Source organism: Corythoichthys intestinalis, chromosome 12 (genome assembly GCF_030265065.1).
Source record: "Corythoichthys intestinalis isolate RoL2023-P3 chromosome 12, ASM3026506v1, whole genome shotgun sequence".
Taxonomy (NCBI): domain Eukaryota; kingdom Metazoa; phylum Chordata; class Actinopteri; order Syngnathiformes; family Syngnathidae; genus Corythoichthys; species Corythoichthys intestinalis.
This window is the reverse complement of record NC_080406.1, coordinates 26,851,425-26,873,641: the sequence shown is the minus strand read 5'-3', so window position 1 is coordinate 26,873,641 and position 22,217 is coordinate 26,851,425. Positions and strand designations below refer to the sequence as shown.

The window sequence follows — 22,217 nt, the reverse complement described above, 5'->3', positions numbered from 1 at the left end:
AGTAGACAAAAGGGAAATTATGGAATAAAAGGAGCAATTTTAACAACTGTAACAGTTGATTCACAACATTAAATTAATTGAATGTAGTTTAAAGCTGCTGATACAGAATGGGGACTAGAGTTTTTTTATTTACTGTTATTTTTGTATATTTGTTTACTGTTATATGTTAACTTGATACTGAAATAGTAGTTTGGTTTAGCCTGAGAGGATTTTTGAACAATTTTGGAACTAATGTACAAAACATTAAAAAAAAAAAAATAAAAAAAAAAAGGAGGGGGGTGCATCTATTTGTTTACTGTTATATGTTAACTTGATACTGAAATAGTAGTTTGGTTTAGCCTGAGAGGATTTTTGAACAATTTTGGAACTAATGTACAAAACATTTTTTTTTTAAAAAATAAAAAAAAATAAAAAAAAAAAAATAGATTCAGCTGGGTACAATGGGCATGAAGTCACCAGAGTCCCATGCTAAATCTTCCAAGCACATAACGTCCATGAGAGGAAAGAAACAAATTCCCTCCATTGCCGGCGTTTTTCAATCTGCCTGTATAAGACAGCCACGAGCCTGAAGAGAAAGAAGCTAAAGCCAGCCAACAAGCTGCTAATATAAGTCAAACAACAGCAGCTAACAATTGCCAGCTAGCTGCTTGTGCTGCAGCCCCCCTGCATCCCAGCCCAGCTACGATTGCTAGTGGATTGGCAAGAGTGGATCTGCACATATCATTTGGGTCCACAGCAACCATGAAAGCAGAGGTGTTGTGGTTGCCCAAAAGTTTAAGATGATGCTAATGATGCTAAATGCTAATGCTAACAATAATGCCTTTAGATACTTGGCCTGTGGTCAGTGTCTACCCTGTGGTGGTGCCAAGTGAGTAGCCTATTCAATACGCTGTATTCTGACATCCTGCTCACATTTCCACTTTTGAGAAATAAAATAACACAAATTCACAGATTACGTTTTTCTTTGTCGATATGGCTGTGAAATAGGTATTGTTTTTTTTTTTTTTAATGGTCTTAATTCGGTCTTAAAATGTCTTAAATGTAACGTGAGGAAACCTGTAGAAACCCCGACTAACTCACAATATCTTTAAAAATTTGACTTTCACATAAAAATGGTTCCCCTGTATTCTCTACAGTCTTTGTTAGGCTGTGTATTTTCTTAGGGACCACACGTGGATTTCACCACTGTTCAGTGAAAATCTGTGCTCACGCACCAAGTAACTCACAGCTGTTGCCAGCTCATTTCAGAGTTTTAGGTTCGATTCTAGGTTGTTGTTTAAAATCTAGGGGTCTTTTTCATGGGATTTGAATTCATGCCAAAAGCAACTCCTCAAACTGACGGAGTCGCCACAGGTGAACAGCTACTCCTCAAAAGTAGCTTCTTTTTAATGCACTCCTTTCTTTCATTTACTTTTTTTCCCCTAGAGGTCTTCGTAGTTGATAACTAAAAAAGCGTCTCTTGTAGCACGGGTGCTGCGTGGAGATAAGCCGCTCATTAATCACTGAACGCTAGCTGAAAGAACGTTTCTTTGCTGATAAGAATTTAAGAATACCGGTAGTTGCTCATTCCTTCCGTGCCTTTTCGCGAATAGTACTTGAAGACAGTTGACCTGCATTCATTCAGACTATTTTACTTAGCAATTATGCATGGCATGAAGTGATTTAATCAATTAACACACTTTGTGTCGGTAGTGGTCAGACACCGGCCGAATCTGACTTCCAGTTGCTGGAAGTGGCACGCCGCCTGGAAATGTACGGGGTTCGTCTCCACCCAGCCAAGGATCGTGAGGGCTCGCGGCTAAGCCTTGCTGTGGCACACACAGGCGTCCTGGTCTTTCAGGTGAGTTTTCCTAGAAGAGGTCTTTTAGATCCTATGTTCACTTGATTATATTAATCTTTGCAGGGACACACGAAGATTAACTCCTTCAATTGGTCGAAAGTGCGTAAACTGAGCTTCAAGAGGAAACGTTTCCTTATTAAGCTCAGGGCTGATGGGAATGTAAGTTTACTTGCTGAGATACATCGTATGAAGGAAACCCAATTTTGCAAAGCATTTGATGTTTGTATGTTCTCCAGAGTTCATATCAAGACACTCTGGAGTTCCTGATGGCCAACCGAGACTGTTGTAAAGTCTTTTGGAAGATCTGTGTAGAATACCACGCCTTCTTCCGGCTCTTTGAGGAACCCAAACCCAAGCCCAAACCTGTGCTATTCACACGAGGCTCCTCTTTCAGATTCAGGTAACATAAGTTGGTACCGTGCTGCTCTTTTCCTTACGGGATAGCATCGACACAAGGATTTCTACACACCTCTGAAAGCCCTCCTTCAGTGCCTCTGCTTGTCTCAACAGCGGCCGCACGCAGAAGCAGGTGATTGATTTTGTGAGGGATTCCGAATTTAAAAAGCTTCCGTTCGAAAGGTAAAAAAGTATTTGACATGTACAATCCTAGAGTGTTGCTTTTAACGCCGACCTTGACATCATGCCTGCTAGGAAACACAGTCGAGTCCAACACAACAGCCGCCTGTCGCCTTTGCCTTCTCCACACTACCAAAAAGTGCCAAAAGAAGTAAGTGTTTTTGTTTACCAGTGTACACCGTTGAAGGGAATAGTATCTTTTCTCAAGCGGAGTTTGGCCTTTTGGCCGGGTTGTTGGGTTTCGCCGGCCTGGGTCGTTGGAGCTGCGCTAGCGCGGGTCCGGCGGTTCGGCTGGCCTGATTCCGGCGATCTGGTTAAAAGGTCGGATTCCTTCACTGTAAACTACATTAAACCAAACTGCATCTGTAAATCTGTTCTCTAGAGTGGTGCTCTCGGAGACCGAGTTGACGCTCCTTCGCAGCACCAATGGAAGGAGTCGGCGCTAGTGAGCTCACAGGGAACGCCCCAAGCTCCGGTGAGCCCAGCTCACCAGAACAATGGTCACGAAGACAGATCGCCGCCTGGAAACGCTGAGACCAGAGGGTGGAGTCGGCCGGCTCACCTCGACCAGCTGGCAACAGGTTCAATTTCTCCGTCCGCGAAAGGCGGCTACTCTGCTATCTACACTGAAAAAGATAGGGACTATGATATAAGTAGGGAGGCGGTTGGTTGGACTGAGAGCTATGGGGAGCAGGTTGTGGTTCAGTATGGGTCCGACTCGGGAAATGTAAACGGGCCTGCGCATCTCCACCAGGAGGAGTTTCAGGGTAGCCGGCAGTACATGCAGCACTCTAACTCCTCTAAACAGTCACATGTTCTGATCCCTCAGTTGGTGGGTCCCACCATAGATAGGGCACACAGTAGAAATAAACACAGTAGCAGCCCGATCATGGTACAACAAGTAACCGGGAAACAATTTCTCCCTGCCAGTCCTGTAATGGGCACTTTCCGTCCTTACGGACCAGTCAGTCACGCTGAACAAAATGGCTACGCGAGCGCCGATGCCGCCCCAGGTCGTTCTCATCGCTCGCGAAAGCACCACAAATCCAAACAACGCCCTCACGCCGACTCAAATTCAGCAACGTCCTCTCCCAGGAGAGAACCACCACCTGTACTGTCTCAAACTGACAGAATGGCTGCACTTGAGCGCCGCATGCTGGCTAATGGGCTCTCGGCCCCGGGCAGAACTAAAACCAGTCCGGGGAGTAAACGCCAGGCTGGGGTCGGACATGTGGGGGCTGTTCAGTTGAGCGAAGGATGTAACACTAGCGCTTCAGAGTCCAGTGAGTCTGAGGTGGAGGTCAATCGGGGGGTTGGCAACAGCCAACTTGTGTTTGGGGATCTGGCTCAGGCCACTTCACACATACCAAAAAGCAAGTTTTCCTTTGGTAGCCTCCAGTTAGACGAGGAGGTGGATGAGGACGCGTGCCACACCTTCAGTGATGATGAAGGCGTTCAGATAATCAACGGCTAGTCCAATAGAACAACACTACAGTGATCCCTCGTTTTTTTCGCAGTTAATGGGGACCAGAACTCGGTGCAATAAGTTAAAAACCGTAAAGTAGCTAGCGTCCCCCCCCCCCCCCCCCCCCCAAAAAAAACAACATTTTTTTTGTGTGTTCAATGTATTTAGCTTTGGAAAGAGATACATTTAAGACGTTTTTTCACTTTTATCCCCAAAGTTTAATTAAGAAAAACATTTTATGTACATGTGTAAATACTGTATGTACCGGTATATATATATACTCTATGTATATATTAGGGCTGTCAAAATTATCGTGTTAACGGGCGGTAATTAATTTTTTTAATTAATCACATTAAAATATTTGACGCAATTAACGCACATGCCGCTCAGACAGGTTTAAAAGACAGTACAGAGAAATGCCCACATGTTAATTGTGTTTTATGGAATTTTGCCGCCCTCTGCTGGTGCTTGGGTGCGACTGATTTTATAGGCTTCAGCACCCATGAGCATTGTGTAAGTAATTATTGACATCAACAATGGCGGGCTACTACTTTATTTTTTTGATTGAAATTTTTACAAATTTTATGAAAATGAAAACATTAAGAGGGGTTTTAATATAAAATTTCTATAACTTGTACTAACATTTATCTTTTAAGAACTGCAACTCTTTCTATCCATGGATGGCTTTAACAGATAATAATGTCAATTATTATTATAATAATAATGTTAATGCCATCTTGTTGATTTATTGTTATAATAAACAAATACAGTCCCTATGTACCGTATGTTGAATGTACTGTATATATCCATCTTGTGTCTTATCTTTCCATTCCAACAATAATTTACAGAAAAATATGGCATATTTTATAAATAGTTTGAATTGCGATTAACTGCGATCAATTACGATTAATTAATTTTTAAGCTGTAATTAACTCGATTAAAAATTTTAATCGTTTGACAGCCCTTATATATATATATATATATATATATATATATATATATATATATATATTTAAATAAATGGTTTTTAAGCACTTCAAATTTAAATAATTATGATCATTTTTTAAACATCTAACTGTCCCACCGAATTTTTAATAAGAATAAAGTAGAAAAATGCTTGTCTGTGGTAAATGCTTCATTGAGTGAGTCCTCTCAAATCCGCTCAAGCTGCTCACTTACATACAATAAGTTGCCACGGCAACTGTTTAACAAGTTAAACGATGATTGACGTATGCAACGCTTTCAAGTTCTGGCTTCCAAGCGTCTCTGGCTAGATCAAACCTTAACATCTCTCAATCATCGTAACATTAATAAGTAACTCCAGTGCAATGCCTGACCAAGAAAAGCGAGCGTGAGACAGTACATGATCAGGACATCTCTATAAAATACTGCATGTATTCATTTATTTATTAATAGCGTGCCACACGTAACGCCACCTTTGCTTATCAATATTCATGAAGCTAGCGATTGTTGCTAGGTGGGTCAAACTCGCGTGTCACTCATGCTAAATGCATGTAAATAGTGTAGGAACGAGATTTCTACTGAGCTAAACCTACTAATTCTGTCCGAAAATTATGACAATTTTTTTTTCAGGTCATTCATTGTCTGACAGAAGCAGCACGGCAAAACGCCAAGCTAAAAAATAAGTGAAAATATCAAAATGGCTTACCTTTTCAGGGCAGGCTGTGGCAGGCAATGGATCAGGATTGTCATCTGTAGGACCATGGCCCCCAACAAAATGTTTACTACATATGAAGGTGAATGGCTTCACCTTCGCTTGTCTATTCAATGTCCGCACAAGTTGATCACTCGTTCACATTTACAATTTTTTTGGGCTTTAGGAAACGAATGAAGAAAACATCCCTCATATGTGGACGGTCGTAATGTCTAGAGTTGTTTCTACAAGTTCTATAGCAGCAGTATTTACTCGGCATGTTATTTTTTGAGAGATAGCCGGCAGAAACCAAGCAGTATTAGCATGGGTTGTGTGGGAGCGCACTTCTAAGTTGACCCTCTTCCGGTTTACGATGGTGACATCACGCTGCCTTGCGGTCTAAAAATAGCACTTGTGCGGTACGCTATTGATTAAAAATCTGTGATGGACTGAGGGCGCGAAGTTTCAAGCGCGAGGCAGCGAGGGATCACTGTATATATTAATCTTAGTAAATGAAGAGCAGTTTTCAGATTTGCTGTGTCGCAGCTGTTCTAGTTCAGTTGAACCTCACTGTGTGAACACCCAAAATTTTTACAAAACATTTTTCAAAATTTTCAGTCTCAATTGTCAGACTAGAATGGATTACATTTGTGTTTTGAGGTTCAGCTGTACTTGAAGTGCACTAAGGCCCATCTCTACTGGCTTACAAATCTGTATGAATAGGGATAATTATCTGTCAATAAATGGTCAATGCCAGTTCTTCCAGTTCAAATGGAGTGGGCATCACTATCAATGGCAGCCAATGAGTTAAAAGGGTCCCATAAAATCACAAGTGCCATGTTGACAATTTGATATTATTGTAAAAACCCTGGGGACCTTTTGCACAATTTATTATTTTTGTGCTGGGAACAATGTCTGCAGCAATGTTGACCTGTTGAAAATGTTGTTTATTGAAATGCCTTATGACTTCCAAAAAGATAGAAAAACCCAAAATATATAGCATATTTATATTTAGATACCCTTTGGCTCCAAGTGAGCCTTGTGCTCATTAGACACTAACTCTTTAATGCAATTTTTGCATCACTGTTAACGAGCATGTGACTGTGCAATGTAAATCAGTACCATATTGTGGTGCAGTCTGACTTTCGCCCATTCACCCAAATGTTTTTATTGTGTGATCCAAATTTTTAAAACTTTTTTACAAGGCCATAATTAATCGTGGTTAGACAAGGCACAACATTCTAATCAGGTCCCTTAAACGCCTACATTTTAGAGGAACACGAGATACCAGTGGTGGCTTGTTCAGACTTAAGTGAAGCTTGATTTGTCCAATGTTTCAAACTTCCCCACATTGTTTGCATTTGAATTTACTGCCCACTAACTATTATTCCTTCTTCACTTCATTGTACAATATGCACTTTGTTTCAATCTTTTGTAAACTTTCTGCTTTGGTTGCGCTTTTTCTGCATGTTTACTTTTTTGATTTCAATTTATTTCACCTTTTTATGCACTGTCTGTTTGCATGAAACTGTTGTCTCCTATTTTTTTTTTTCACACTCAACCTTTAACTGCATGTACGGTAAACTCGATGGGTCTTTTTGCTGTGTGATAATCAAACTAGCAGGTTCCCATTTCTGCAGCGATTCAGCTGTTTCATTTTTGGAATTCTTGTAAACGTTTCCTCACAGATGTGGCATGACCTCATATTTTGTATTAAATGTGGATTTGAACAGTATGCCATTTTGGTGGAGACTTGCTTCATGTTTCACTGTCTTTAGTGCATGCACTGTAATTTGAACATCTGGCAATTTTTAACACTTTGTTAATGTTAATATGTTTGTAACTTATTTAATGTGTCACAAGTTTAAAGGTTGTTGCATGAATTCACTCCTTTTTCTGCACTCCCTTTCCACCTTCACTCTTTTCTTCATGTGCTGCTTGTCTTAAGATTTGCATGAATCTCACGTTTATATACAGTAATAAAAATGGCTTTTACGAAGTCAGATTCCAAGAATTTTCTTTTGGTAATTAAAAAAAAAAAAAAAATCACCCTCCCTGTAGTTTTGCGGTACCTGTTCCTCTCTTTAATAGCTGTAGTGCATCAGAAATACTTATTAGCGGTAATCTTGTGTAGATTTGTCATGGTTTGTGGTTTACGCTTCTTCCTACTGCAGTGTTTACAGTAAATCCCCAACCAAAGTGAGGCCAGTGTGCTTACTGTTGTTGTGTTGCAGATGAAAGCTTATTGATCCAATACAAAAATGATTTTAAAATTACATCTTTTTAAGGCAAGACAAGGCAAGGAAAATTTATTTGTTTGGCACAATTCAACACAAGGCAATTCAAAGTGCTTTACATCACATGGAGATCCACGAGCAGAGATAAAATGATTCATAAAAATCACATTAAATCAAAAGAAAGTTAAAACAAAGACAATTGAAACCGGAAATAAAATTCTACATAAAATGAATAAAAAGCATATTGCTTGAAATTTGAAATGTATAGAGAGTTATGGATATGCTGTATTTTATAGTCTATGCTTTGCCTCACTGAAAGCAAGTGTAACGATTTCAAAACCGGTGCAATGTGCTCCTGTTTCCTTGTGTTTGTAAGGACTCTGGCAGCAGCATTCTGTACTAGCTGCAGATTCATGACTGATTTTTTTATCCATACCTGTAAATATACCGTTGCAATGGTCCAATATACTGAAAATGAATGCACGCACAAGTTTTTCCATGTCTTGTTTAGTAAGAAGCCCCTAATTCTGACTATATTTTTTAAGTAGTAATAAGCAGATTTAGTGACGGACTTTAGACGACTATCAAACTTTAGGTCTGAGTCAATTATTACTTTTTGACTTGGTTGTAGCTGTAAGTGACATTGTGCCAAGGTGCGTGTTTATCTTTGACCTTTCCTTTTTTTGGCCCAAAAAATGATCACTTCTTTCTTCTTCATTTTCCTTCACCAAATTCTAGCGCATCCAATCATTGATCTGATGAATGCATTTATTCATGGAGACTAAGGAACTATAATCATACGGGGACACAGAAATGTAGAGTCGTGTGTCATCTGCATCGGTGTGTCACTCTTCCATGATCTGAGCTGGGGAAAGCATATACAGTAGATGTTAAATAAAAGTGGTCCAAGAATGGACCCTTGAGGGACCCCACACGTGAATTTGGTTCGTTCTGACTGATGGTTTCCGATTGACGCAATGAAATCCCTATCATGTCAATAAGATGTGATTTAAGTATAATTACTAAGTTGCTATCATGTCTGAATTTCTTAAAAATGCAAATATCCGCTGTATGATTCGGTGCAGAATTATTATACAGTTCATATTAGCCATGTGCCGGTATGAGATTCTGACGGTATGATCCCCTTAAGCATAAATATCACAGTTTTACGGTATCACGGTATTGAAATTACAGCTCTAAAATGTGTTACTATGAGATATCTGGGTTTGAAAAACAAACAAACCTTTTTTTCCATTGAACAGGATTTTTATTTTTCAAAACATAACATTATTATCATCAGAACAAAAATAATTGAATTATTTTCCATGAAAAGTGTGTCTGACTTGTATCATGTTTACATTATACACACTCTCTTTCTCAACACAGACAGTTGCCAGAGAGAAAAAAACATATGTTTTACCACCGCTAGACACGCTAAACATGCTGGAGTTTACTCTCGTAGCTGGTGGGAAACTTTCATGTAAGCATTTACAAACCGTTAATTTGTTATAAATGCGAAATCATATTGGAGGTATTGCCTCCTCGGCAGCCACCCTCCGCAAACATGTTTTACTGTACATGTCAGTTGGCCCTCCTCCTCTAAGCCGCCGCCATCTGTAACCAAAGTATTCCCATACCAGCGATTTCGTTTTTTTCGATGGCGGGGAAGAGTTCAGGAGTTTCACCTCCTCCAGCCATCGTGTAGCACAATTGACTCACTGACACGGAGGAGCAACTAGTGAGGGAGGGTTGAGCCTTGAGGCTGCAAGCGAGGGATTTCGTGAGGAAAAAGCGACATGGAAAATGAATGAATGAATGAATTTATTATACATAAAAAAATACCTAATACTTTAGAGACGGTATGACGGAAAATTTTTGCGGTTTTGAAACGTGACATTTTCAAACCACGGTATACTTTGAAACCAGTTATCGGCAAATGCCTAGATTATATATTGGATCTTATTAGAATGTGCAGTAGATTCCAATCTTGTGTCCCATGAGTGTAGTGTTTTTGCAGCATGTTTTTGTTGCACAAAGCCTGCCTATGCTGTCTGGACTACAGAGTGAGTCACTGCTGATACTTCATTTCTAGGGCAGATGCCTCAGCTATCTTTTTAACGAGGGAAACTCCAAAGATCCCTCGGATAGATTCTGTCTATAACTGCCGTTTGCTCTTTTCTATGAGTCGCATTGGATTATAACTCACGTAATTTAATTAAGTGAATATTCGGCAGCCTCAACAAATCATTCAGTCCGCGTCTTTACATTGCTGAGTTTTCACTCCTCTCTTTCCAGCAGGAGCACTGACAAACAGTCCCTATATGTCTACGTCATCCGCGCACTCACACGGTCTGCTTAATGGCCAGACGTCTCTGGAGGTGGGCAGTCACAGTCCGGACGTTCGGCAGCCTTCGCCTCTCACCAGCCCCCTCCTCAATGACGCATGCAGCATTCGCACCGATGATGAAGACGAGGTGCGCCGGAAGGTTTGTGCTCTGTGAAAGTTGAGCAGGTGGTCCTGTATTCTGGATTTTAACATTGTATCCATTACACACAAAGGGATGCGTAAATCCCCAAATTCATGTCGATACATTACGATTAAAATTCTTTGAATAACAATAAATTTACCGATATTACGAATTCTGCGACAATTTGGTTCAATTTAAAGGGACAGACAACACCTAGTATACAATAAATGACCATGTCAAAGATTTGAATCGCAAATTTCTTAAACCGCTGATAAGGGAGAAAATAAACACACTGATAGAGTTGAGCACAGGTACATGTGATAACAAGGATTAATGACATTACGAGCAATGACCATGGGATATTCACTGAAATAATACCAGCATTGATAAAATGTCTGCCTCCATGTCGAGTAGCCATTTCATGGTAGTACTGGCTTTTATTTAGGTTTTTCTCCACTATTACATATCAGCAGGGGTGAAATTGGGCCGGAACGGTCTGCTACGCCGTTCCGGTAAAAGATTCGGGCCGTAACGGTGCTTTGATCCCGAAAATACGACGGCAACTCTCAAAACCCCATGTTAATTAAAAAAAAAAAAAAAAAAACTGCCAGGCTACCACACACGCATCTCCAAGAAGAAAATAATCTACTAAACATCAGATTTGCACACACAAGTGTTAACAACAAGGCTAATAAAGTGCTTGTGTAGCAGAATCCATCAATATATATTATTTATTTATTCCACAGAGTCTGCTCAGCGTGTATCTCAGTGACGAGTTGCGTCGATGTGTGTATCTGGGCAGCAAATCACCTTGGACTCAGTTGTCCGTTCAATTGGCTGACAGACTGACATGTGATTAGCATGGATTGTTAGCTCTGGTTCAAATGGGCGTGTTTTCTGGAAGGACAAAAAAGAAAGAAAGAATTAAAGCGATGAAAAAGGACAATGCCTGTTACATATATAAGAGAAAAGGAGAGAGTTGAAGAGGCTTATTTTATTTGCTCTGATGAGTAAGTTCAGAACATCTTCCATGCTTAATGTCCACATTTGGACTTATTTTTGTCAATTTATGTTAGCCTACTTATTTATTTCCTTTTAATTTAAAAGTCAGTGTTTGCGTTACCTTTAAAATATTTTCAATTTCAATGTGATGTGTAATGTACGTCCTGTGTTCCTACGTTATGTTCTAAAGTAGTTAACAGCCATGTGAAAAAATTAGGGCACTGCTTTAAATATTCATTCTTTATTAGGAAATGTTCACATATCAATTTCTGGATCTTTTTTTCCCCTTTATCTATGGAAAAGAAAGTGATTTAATTGCAGGTAAACGACAAAATTAACATTGTTTTACTCGTTAAACCAAATATGTCAACAAAAATGCATATTCTAACTGAGGAAAAAGTTAGGACACTCTACCACCTAATAACGAGTGTTGCCCCCTTTGGCTGAAATAACTTCAGTGAGGAGAAAATATGCACCACTCCTCAACGCAGAGTACTTTCAACAGTGACTGACGGTTGCAGTGAGGGAAAACACCATGGTGAGATCAGGAGCTGTCTGAGGCCTTCAGAAAGAAGATTGTAGACACTTATGAGTCTGGTAAGGGATTTCAAAAGATCTAAAAAAATAAAATAAAATCAACCATTCCAGTGTCCGGAAAATAGTCTACAAGTGGAGGACATTCAAAACAACTGCCAAAATGCCCAGGTCTGGCCATCCAAGCAAGTTCACCCCGAGAGCAGACCGCAAGATGCTAAAAGAAGTCTCCAAAAACCCTAAAATGTCATCACCGGACCTACAGCAGGCTCTTGCTACTGTTGATGTGAAAGTGCATGCCTCTACAATCACAAAGAGACTTCACAAGTTTAGTCTTCATGGGAGGTCTGCAAGAAGGAAACCTTTGCTCTCCAAGAAGAACATGAAGACCAGACTGAAGTTTGCCAGAGTGAACGTAGACAAAGACCAGGACTTCTTTGGACAAATGAATCTAAAATTGAAATATTTGGACACCAGAACATAGGACATGTTTGGCGTAAACCCAATCCAGCATTCCAGGAAAAGAACCTCATACAAACCGTGAAGCATTGAAGAGGAAGTGTCATTGTTTGAGGATGCTTTGCTACCGCACGACCTGGCCAGCTCACTATCATACAATCCACCATAAATTCTATCGTGTATCAGAGCGTGCTTGAGGAACATGTGAGATCATCTGCAAAAAAATTAAAGCTGAAGCAAAACTGGACCCTGCAACATGACGATGACCCAAAACATTAGCCTGGTACACCAGACTCACCGCAGTTCCAGCTATTGAGTCTGGCCACCATTCAGCGGATACAATTTCCAGGGCGGAGCATGCCACAGCAAACAGACAGCAGAGTGGACCAATCAGCGACGGGCGGACGTGTTGTTAATAAAGCGACGAGGGCAGGACGAGGGACTTGCGCACGGAAGTAAACATACAAGGAGAGCGAAGTTTTATTCAACATGGCTAGCGCGAGACAGACCGTTGTCAATGACTCGTGTCGATGTGTTTTTGGTCATTTAAAACTGATTTTACCGTGGATTGGAACATATTCTCGGCTCTCCTGTTCGCCATCTGTGTTGTTGTGGAGACAACTTCCGACGCGGAAGAGTGACGTTGCTCGTTAAGAACACGTCACGCAACTAAACGAATCTGATAGGACGGTTGATTTTGGCCGTGCTCGAGAGGCCATTAATGGGCTGGGTCCCAGACTATTCTCACAGTGTTTGAAAAATACAGGGAGAACAGTCTGGCCGTGCCAGGCAACCAAAACATACCAGTAAATCCAAGGACTGGCTAAAAGGAAGAAATGGAGAGTCCTGGAATGGCCGAGTCAAAGCCCAGATCTTAATCCCAAATTTTTCCTCAGTTAGAATATGCATTTTTGTTGATATATTTGGTTTAATGAGTAAAACAATGTTAATTTTTTTGTTTAACTGCAATTAAATCACTATTTTCCAGAGATAAAGAAAAACTAGATCAGACATTGATATGTGAACATTTCTTAATGAAGAACTGAATATTTAATGGGGTGTCCTAATTTTTTCACATGACTGTAGATATGAGGGATAATAAAAATCAGGAGATGGAGGTTGGAGTTACGTTTTTTTTTGTTAACTGTCAGTGTAGCACATCATTGAAAAAAATACATGGATAAAAATGTTTCTCATGTATGCCCTGTTACAGTAAGTATAATGCAGTCGTCTAATGCATGTGTAAACCTGTTGTGTTGCATTGGTTATTTTAGGTATTGCTGTGCTAAAAGCAGTTTGCTTTAATTTTCTTTGATTTCAGGAGGTTTTACTCAAGGGCGTAGGTTTGGTCTCAATATTGCTAGGGATGCTATAACAGCATAACCTGCATATACATTTTTTGCTGGGGACGGGACATTAATAAGACCAAACAGATTGGGTGAACGGGGGCTACATTTCTCACAAATATGAACCTAATTAATTGATAGGCTGAATGATTGATGCAAATCTGTAAATATGTATTGACTTATACTAACTTTCAATTGTATTGGTTCAGGTGATACACCGTTCGATTCGAACCTTTGTTTTCAAAGACTACTAAAGAAACTTTTTTTTTTTTTAATCCAGAATAAATGTCTGGATTTTATTAGCAAATTTAAAATGCAATGTTTGAACATAAATTATATTAACATATATTTGTTAATAATTTCAACTATTCAGGAATGCAAAAAAAAATAAACATTTGTGTTAAGAACACTCAACATTGTCTAAGAAATTAAATATAACTGAAAAAACTTCTTAGTCAGGCAATAACACAAATAAAAGTTTAGTAAGTCTAATTAACGTTAACAGTAGAAAACATGTACAGGAGGACACGTCTCTCTAAGCAGCTTCCTATTCAAGTTTGCAGGTTAGGAAATTCACACAGTTTAATGTTATGCTAACTCTGAGGTCAGACTTTCAGTAGCAAAATTAGTGGTGTGTTCCCCACCTACACCACATTGATGCTGCTGCTGGTCGAATAAAACTTCAAAGGGGGCAGAGGGGGCGGCATTGTTGTCGACATGTATTTGTATCTGTGAGTGCTTTTGTTGATGGGGTCAAGTCATCAGCCAATCAAATGTGCATTTGAGGGGAAGTCAAAAGATGTAAATGTACTCTAAGTCTGAACATAATGAAAATAATTCATTCAATAATGGTAGGGTCAATTCTATCCTTACAACATATGGGAAGACATTCTAAATTACCCATATAACAAGTTATTATCAACGCAAATGAGGTTACTTAAAAATTGGTGGGGACAATTTAAGCATCCTGAAAAGTTGGTAGTGTTATGTCCCTACCGTCCCTATGCAAACCTGTGCCCTTGGTTTTATTGTTATTGTACAGAGTGCAACCATTAAAGCTTCGCCATAGCATTCACCATATTAAACAGAAGCAAAACGTTGGGACACTCGTCACACAAAGTCTTTTGTCCGTGTTAGTTTGGGGTGGGCAATATTACACCATTGAGACACATTTATTGGTTCACTTAGTCTTTCCTGACCACCTCGTATGTTTGATGCCTTGACAGAGGTTCCCAACAGACAGGGCCTATTTCATCGCCAAGGAGTTGCTGACTACAGAGAGGACATACGTCAAAGACCTGGAGGTGGTGACCGTGGTAAGACGAAACCGGGGCACCTGACGTGTCGCTTTACTGTTTGTTTTCTCCTCTCGACATCCTCTGGGGGAGAACTCATCGATTATCTGGGTTAGCTGCTCCATTGCTGAGCGCCCGCCAGGACATTGAGGCAAGCGGTGACACGGGCAGATTTTAAAAGATTACAGTTTTCTTATCCATTCTCCACACTGCACACTCAGAAGTAACTTGCTCAAGGCCACTGATGCGTCACCATTTATGTTAAAAGAGATTTACAAAGCTTTCTCTGACTTTATGTAGATTTCACACACCGGCTCAAGCATGAAAAACATTGACTTAGTCGGCGCTTTCAGGAAATGCAGTAGAAGTATTCACGGTGGTTGCAACATTTAAGCTCACCTGCAGGGCATCAAATCCAAATGCTGTATTAAAAGTTATTATTTTAGGAGTTTTACAAAATTGTACCGAATCATACCGTATGTCCATCTGTTTTCCTTCGGAACAACAAAAGGCAGCCCAAAAAAAAAAAAAACATTTTCATAATTTATTCACAATCGTGGATGTTCTTAATGTTGTTTCCCATTTATATTTGAAAGTGTGCCACAATCCGCGTCATTCCTTCATCCTTGGCGCTTTTATCACCTTGCTATCTTCAGCAAAAACTCTCTTCCATCTCATAAATATTTGGCTTGGCTTATGTCCCAACTTTTTTTTCAGCCATGCACTCCATCTCTCTAAATCCCTCAAATCATGGCTGGTGAAGTCATCCGAACTGCTGGTGCACCGCGCCCCCGTAAACCTTTTCCCAGCATGTCTTGTTTAAAATAGATATTCTACTCCCTGTATGCAATTAAATTTTTCATTATCAAACTGATCATAATCTCTTAGAAGAAAATGGAAATATTTTTAGTGTTCCAGTCAAACTAAAGTTCAGTTATTGATTTGGACTAAAACAATGTCGAGAGTCGAATACAATTACTGCAAAGCACCAACTTTTATAAATGCACACATCCATTTTCCAAAGTGCAAGTTCTTTTTGTGTTTATTTGACCTAGAATAATTGCCATCCAATCACAAGGTTTATATACGGTCGACTAGGGGTGTGCCATCTTAGGCACCCGACGATTCGATTCAATTACGATTCAGGGTGCTACAATTCGATTTTTGAACGATGATCACGGTATTGACGATGATCGCGGTTATCGATGCATCGTACAGTACTGATTAATAAAGTTGCCAAACAACTTTATGTCCATTATTTATTTAAAATGTCCTTATGATTCAACAGGAAAGATGGAAACATGCCCATACAACAAAAAGCTGCTTTTTTTATTTTTATTTTTTTACAAGAAAGTGCAAAAACATTTACCATTTTAAAGGGAGTACTATTTCTCTCAACAATACAATAACATTTACACTGGTGGAATGAATTCCACATTTTCTGGACACAAACAAAGTTTCCTTAGAAATAAGACCAATATTTTCACGGTGTTACCTCCCTTGTGTAACTCTTAGATTGACAGGTGGAAATCACAACAATTCTTGACACAATTCTTAATATATATACAATTCTTTATATATATATATATATATATATATATATATATATATATATATATATATATATATATATATATATTAGGGGTGTCAAATGATTAAAATTTTTAATCGAGTTATTACAGCTTAAAAATTAATTACTTGTAATTAATCGCAATTCAAACCATCTATAAAATATGCCATATTTTTCTGTAAATTATTGTTGGAATGGAAAGATAAGACACAAGATGGATATATACATTTAACATACGGTACATAAGTTCCGTATTTGTTTATAACAATAAATCAACAAGATGGCATTACCATTATTAACATTCTGTTAAAGCGATCCATGGATAGAAAAGACTTGTAGTTCTTAAAAGATAAATGTTAGTACAAGTTATAGAAATTTTATATTAAAACCCCTCTTAATGTTTTCGTTTTAATAAAATTTGTAAAATTTTCGATCAAAAAATAAACTAGTAGCCCGCCATTGTTGATGTCAATAATTACTTACACAATGCTCATGGGTGCTGAAGCCTATAAAATCAGTCGCACCCAAGCGCCAGCAGAGAGCGGCAAAACTCCATAAAACACAAGTAACAAGTGGGCATTTCACTCTACTGTCATTTAAATCTGTCTGAGGGGGACATGTGCGTTAATTGCGTCAAATATTTTAACGTGATTAATTTTAAAAATTAATACCTCCCGTTAACGCGATAATTTTGACAGCCCTAATACATATATATATATATATATATATATATGTATAGTGATCCCTCGTTTTTCGTGAATAATGGGGACCAGAACCCGCCACGATAAGTGAAAAACTGCTAAGTAGCAGTATTTTTTGTGTGTGTGTGTGTGTGTGTGTGTTTGTTAAATATATTCAGATTTAGCATTGGAAAGTGATATATATATATATATATTAGGGCTGTCAAACGATTAAAATTTTTAATCGAGTTAATTACAGCTTAAAAATTAATTAATCGTAATTAATCGCAATTAATCGCAATTCAAACCATCTATAAAATATGCCATATTTTTCTGTAAATTATATATATATTCTGTAAAATAAATTGTTGGAATGGAAAGATAAGACACAAGATGGATATATACATTCAACATACGGTAAAAAAGGACTGTAGTGGGCATTTCACTCTACTGTCATTTAAATCTGTCTATGCTGTCCTCACTCCGAAGCGTCTACTTTTTCCAAAGCTAGACAGCTAGTGAACGATGCCTTAATAATTAGACTTCTTCCTTTTTCATCTGATTTATTAATAAAATGGCCTCAAACAATTGTCCTCTTTAGACCGTCGTAAAACTACAAAAACAAAGTACACAAGCATTGCATGAGCAACAACGTTAGCTTAGCACGCTATACAGGTTCACTAAACATAAGCAAAAAGCGTCTCATACAAAAAATATAACATTTCGCTTACTAACATAATATGTACATTCTTTACAACAACCATACTTACGGACAAATCTTGTCCAAGGATCATATAAGCACAACATTATCAGCCCAAGACGTCGTGCAGCCATAATGAACTGGAAAGAAAACAATAAACCATGTCGCAAAGCGACCACAAGAGTTCGCTGTTGGACAGGCTAAAATGTCTTGCTGTAAAACTTACCAAAAGGCAGAATACTTTCTGAGCGGGACATGTGCGTTAATTGCGTCAAATATTTTAACGTGATTAATTTAAAACATTAATTACCGCGTGTTAACGCGATAATTTTGACAGCCCTAATATATATATAAGACATGTTGAAAAAAAAAAAAAAAAATTCCCAAAGTATAATTAATTAAAAAAAAAAAAAAAAAACTTATGTGTATGTATATATTTTAATAAATGGTTTTTAAGCACTTCAAATATAATGATTATGATAAGTTTTAAACATGTTACTGTCCCATCGAATTATTTTTAAACAAGAATGAAGCAGAAAAATGCTTGGCTTTGTTAAATGCTTCATTGAGTGAGTCCACTCAAATCGGCTCAAGTGAGGAGCACTTACACGCAATGAGTTGCCACAGAAACTGTTTAACAAGTTAAATGATGATTGGCGCATGCAGCGCTTTGAGTTTGCCAAAAAGCGAACTTCAAACATCAAACTTCTATCAATCCTCATTTACCTTAATAAGCAACGCCAGTGCACTCACTGCCTGACCAACAAAGAGCAGGGAGGGAGGGAGAGTGAGACTAGGCGATTGGTTCGGGACAGCTCATGTGTATTGTATTTTTTTTTTTTTTTTTTTTTTAATTGAAAAAAAATGCGCGATGAACTGAGGGCGCAAAGTTTGATGCACGAAATTGTGAGGGATCACTGTATTCTCTTTATTTTTCATTTAAGAAATGTTTACTTTTTTAAAAAGGAGGGGGTGGGGCTGAATTTTATCAGATTTCTATAGTCCTCAATATTTAATGGAGGATTACATACATTTTTGTTAAATTTCAATTTAGCAAAAATAAAAATGAATTTGAAGCACTCAATTTACTTTTGCAGGCTACACAAAACGAATCTTTTCCCTTTGTGGTTGACACCTGCGCACTAGACCATTGTGCTTAATTTTTCATTCATTCGTTCCTTCGTATTGGGTGCCGCTTATCCTCACAAGGGTCCCAGGGCCGCTGGAGTCTGTTCAGCAAACTATAAGCAGTACGAGACAAACAACCATTTACGCACACACTTGTAGAAGGCCCAGCTCCGGGGAATGCTTGCAGTCATACCTGGTTCTAGGCTTTATTATTTTTTAAGAAGTTGTATTTTTTTTATATTATACATACGGTTATTATACACCTGTTCTAAAGCAGTTGCAGGGGAAAATGGAGGTCACTAATAGTGGACAATTTGGAGTTTTTAATTAGCCTGCCATGCATTTTTTGGGGATGTGCGAGGAAACCGGATTACCCAGAGAAAACCCAGGCAGGCACAACAACATGCAAACTCTACACAGAAATGCAGAAGCGCGGGATTGAACCCTCCATCTCAGAACTGTGAGGCAGACGTGCAAACCACTTCTCCAAGGTGTCACATCATGCTTAATTACATTCATTTTAAAATATCAGAATGATAGTTCATGTAATCAAATGTTAAGAGAAAGTTTGTGAAAGTATGTTTTTTCTTTGCTGTGGACAAATATAACAACAAACCAAATTCACAAAAGATATTACGTCAAATCTAAGCTTCTTCATATTCTGGAAATAACCATAATTATGCAATATTGTAAATGCATAATTGATTAGAATGTTCTACATTTTGTCTCTTAAATTATCAAGGTCCATTAAAGGGTACAGAAGAGGATGGATCCTCAAAATTGTGCAGCGCATGAATAATTTTCTGTATGACAGCCGTTTTCTACTTTGACAGAAGCTAACTCAACAAATTATTCACTTTTTAAGAGGCCATGTCAAATTCGACTTGGATTTTAATAATTCAGTATTAACTCAATGTCACTGAACATCTTTCATTCACTCTCCTTTTTCTTGTTCTTCATTCTGACATTGTTCTGTTTGTTTCTAAATGGCATCAGGAAAGAAAGCAAATGTCTCACTTTTTTGTTCTATTCATGGGGGGTTTTCAGTCTTTCCAGAACATCATTGGACAGGAAGAAGATGCCCCAGAGTCTCTCAAGAAGACCATTTTTTCCACGCTTGAGCCGCTGCACAAGTTTCACACGGGTTTTCTCAGGGAGGTGGAGCAGAGGCTGGCTTTGTGGTGAGAATTGCTGTTAAAAGAATGTTACAATGTTTTGGTTTTTGTTTTAGTGTAGTCTGTGCCTTGATGACAGCAGGAGCTGTTATCTCCATGGTAACAGGCATGCCGCAAGAGGCAGATATTTCCTCCCTGTCGGGTTTCGGCTGCCTGATTTCTCTTAATGATGTTGTGCTTTCCCAATACGCATAGCATTGACTCATGGGCTTGTGTTAAGTCAGTGTGGCTGTTAGAACTGCAGTCGTTTTTTGTTTTTTTTTTTCTCTCCACTATGCTTTATTCTGTTGCTCCTGTTAACTCCAAATGCCAAAATAAATTCATCTGCAGAGATGATATAATTGCACGCACAAATAACTTGTACTGTCAACGCTGGACAAAGGTTATTATGCACCTGTTCTAAAGCAGTTGCAGGGGAAAATGGAGGTCACTAATAGTGGACGAGAGAATGTTATTGAAAAAGCAACAAAGATGCAATACTGGTGCTGTTAAATTAGATTTATGTACACTACTATATTTCGAGTTTGAGCTCAAAGGTGACACCTTGTGGCTAATTTCGCTCTCAACCACTCATCCAACATCAGAGATATTTTTTTTCTGATGTGGTAATTTACTCTCAAAGGATTTCAAGGCAAAGCTGTAATTAACTAATTAAAAGTGTCGATCTTTCTCCAGGGAAGGGCGTTCAAATGCTCACATTAAAGGAGACTACCAGCGCATTGGAGATGTCATGCTGAAGAACTTGCAAGATTTGAAGGTGAGCCGTGTTTCTCACTTCAATTTCAAGGGAACCACGGATAGAAAGACTTGTAGTTCTTAAAAGATAAACGGTATTATGAGTTAAAATAATTTGATATTAAAACCCCTCTCAATGTTTTTGTTTTAATACAATTTTTAGAATTAGTTTAACTAGTACCGTCATTTTCGGACTACAAACCACTACTTTTTCCCCTCATTTTGAATCCTGCGGCTTATAGTCCAGTGCAGTTTATTTGTTGGGTTAATAGGGACCACTTTATATGACAGCGGCATCATAAGACTGCCATAAGACTGTCATAACTATGACATGACGTTATCATAGGCATTAATGAATACTTAACGACAGTTGTCATTAAGTGACATTCGGCAAATTATGTCACTAACTTCATTTATGTCCAGCTCGGATTTTTTACATCTGTTCAAAAGGGAGTTCATTTGCCGGATGACACAAAATGACATCTGTCATAAGCATTCATTAATGCTCATGGCAGTGTCATGTCATAATTATGATGGTCTTATGACAGTCTTATGGCGCCACTGTCAAATAAAGTGTTACCAAATTCCATAACTAGTAATGAATGAAACAACTAGAACAGTAACTAAATAAATAATTAGCACAGAACATAAATTTTGATTTGTTATTTACATCTCTAGCACTGCAGTACATGCTAGGAGGCATGTTGGACAAGAGTGTTGACAGCAGGTGGCAGCAGAGGTTGACTGTTTCCCCCAAAAGGACAAATTGAAGCAATGAAGCTTTGCAGCCAATTGGTTCAAAGCCTCATGGTGGTTCATTTGGTCGTATGACAGTCTTATGCCGCTGTCAAATAAAATGTTACCGGTTGATATCTTTTGGTGTAAATATCTCATTATACAGTGAGGACAGCTGCGGCTTATAGTCAAGTAGGGCTTATCTATGAACAAATGCCGTTTTCGTGTCGAATTTGGTGGGTGGCAGCTTATAGTTAGGTGCGCCTTATAGTGCGAAAATTAGAGTAGGTCGCCATTGTTGTTGACGTCGCAGGGCAGTGACGTCACTTGGCTATGCTGGCTGGCTTCCAGAGTATGACTCTAGCGACATAAACATGTCATCTGTTCAGCCCTTTCAATTTAAGCCCGAGAGGAACATTAATGAGCATTACAGCACTGTCGATATTTCACAGAACGAGCAGCAAAAGCAAAATGAACAGGAAAGACGGGATGAGACAAGACGAGAGTAGGACAAAACCGGTGTTCTGCCAAAATTTGCTACACCGGGGAAACGTCCTACAAGAAGTGAATTTGACACTCAAAGTACTACCTTGCGCTTTCAGCTTGTCTTGTTTAGAT

The 22,217-nt window shown here is 38.7% G+C and overlaps 1 protein-coding gene across 7 annotated transcripts in view; it reads left to right on the top strand.

Annotated features, from left to right (window-relative positions):
• Positions 1–22,217, top strand: part of LOC130926719 (FERM, ARHGEF and pleckstrin domain-containing protein 1-like) — a 105,954-nt gene that overhangs the window by 64,957 nt on the left and 18,780 nt on the right. For 4 of the 7 annotated variants that reach the window (XR_009066274.1, XM_057851829.1, XM_057851824.1 and 1 more), the window contains exons 8-17: positions 1,693–1,840; positions 1,904–1,999; positions 2,077–2,240; positions 2,351–2,419; positions 2,492–2,567; positions 2,799–2,997; positions 10,068–10,258; positions 14,808–14,897; positions 20,002–20,135; positions 20,805–20,886. Coding sequence is in view for 6 of the 7 variants with exons in the window: in XM_057851829.1 (XP_057707812.1) it covers positions 1,693–1,840; positions 1,904–1,999; positions 2,077–2,240; positions 2,351–2,419; positions 2,492–2,567; positions 2,799–2,997; positions 10,068–10,258; positions 14,808–14,897; positions 20,002–20,135; positions 20,805–20,886 (1,249 nt within the window). In the remaining variant the exon portion in view is untranslated. The remainder of the gene's footprint in view (positions 1–1,692; positions 1,841–1,903; positions 2,000–2,076; positions 2,241–2,350; positions 2,420–2,491; positions 2,568–2,798; positions 2,998–10,067; positions 10,259–14,807; positions 14,898–20,001; positions 20,136–20,804; positions 20,887–22,217) is intronic. The other 3 variants (XM_057851825.1, XM_057851828.1, XM_057851826.1) reach the window with 2 other exon arrangements.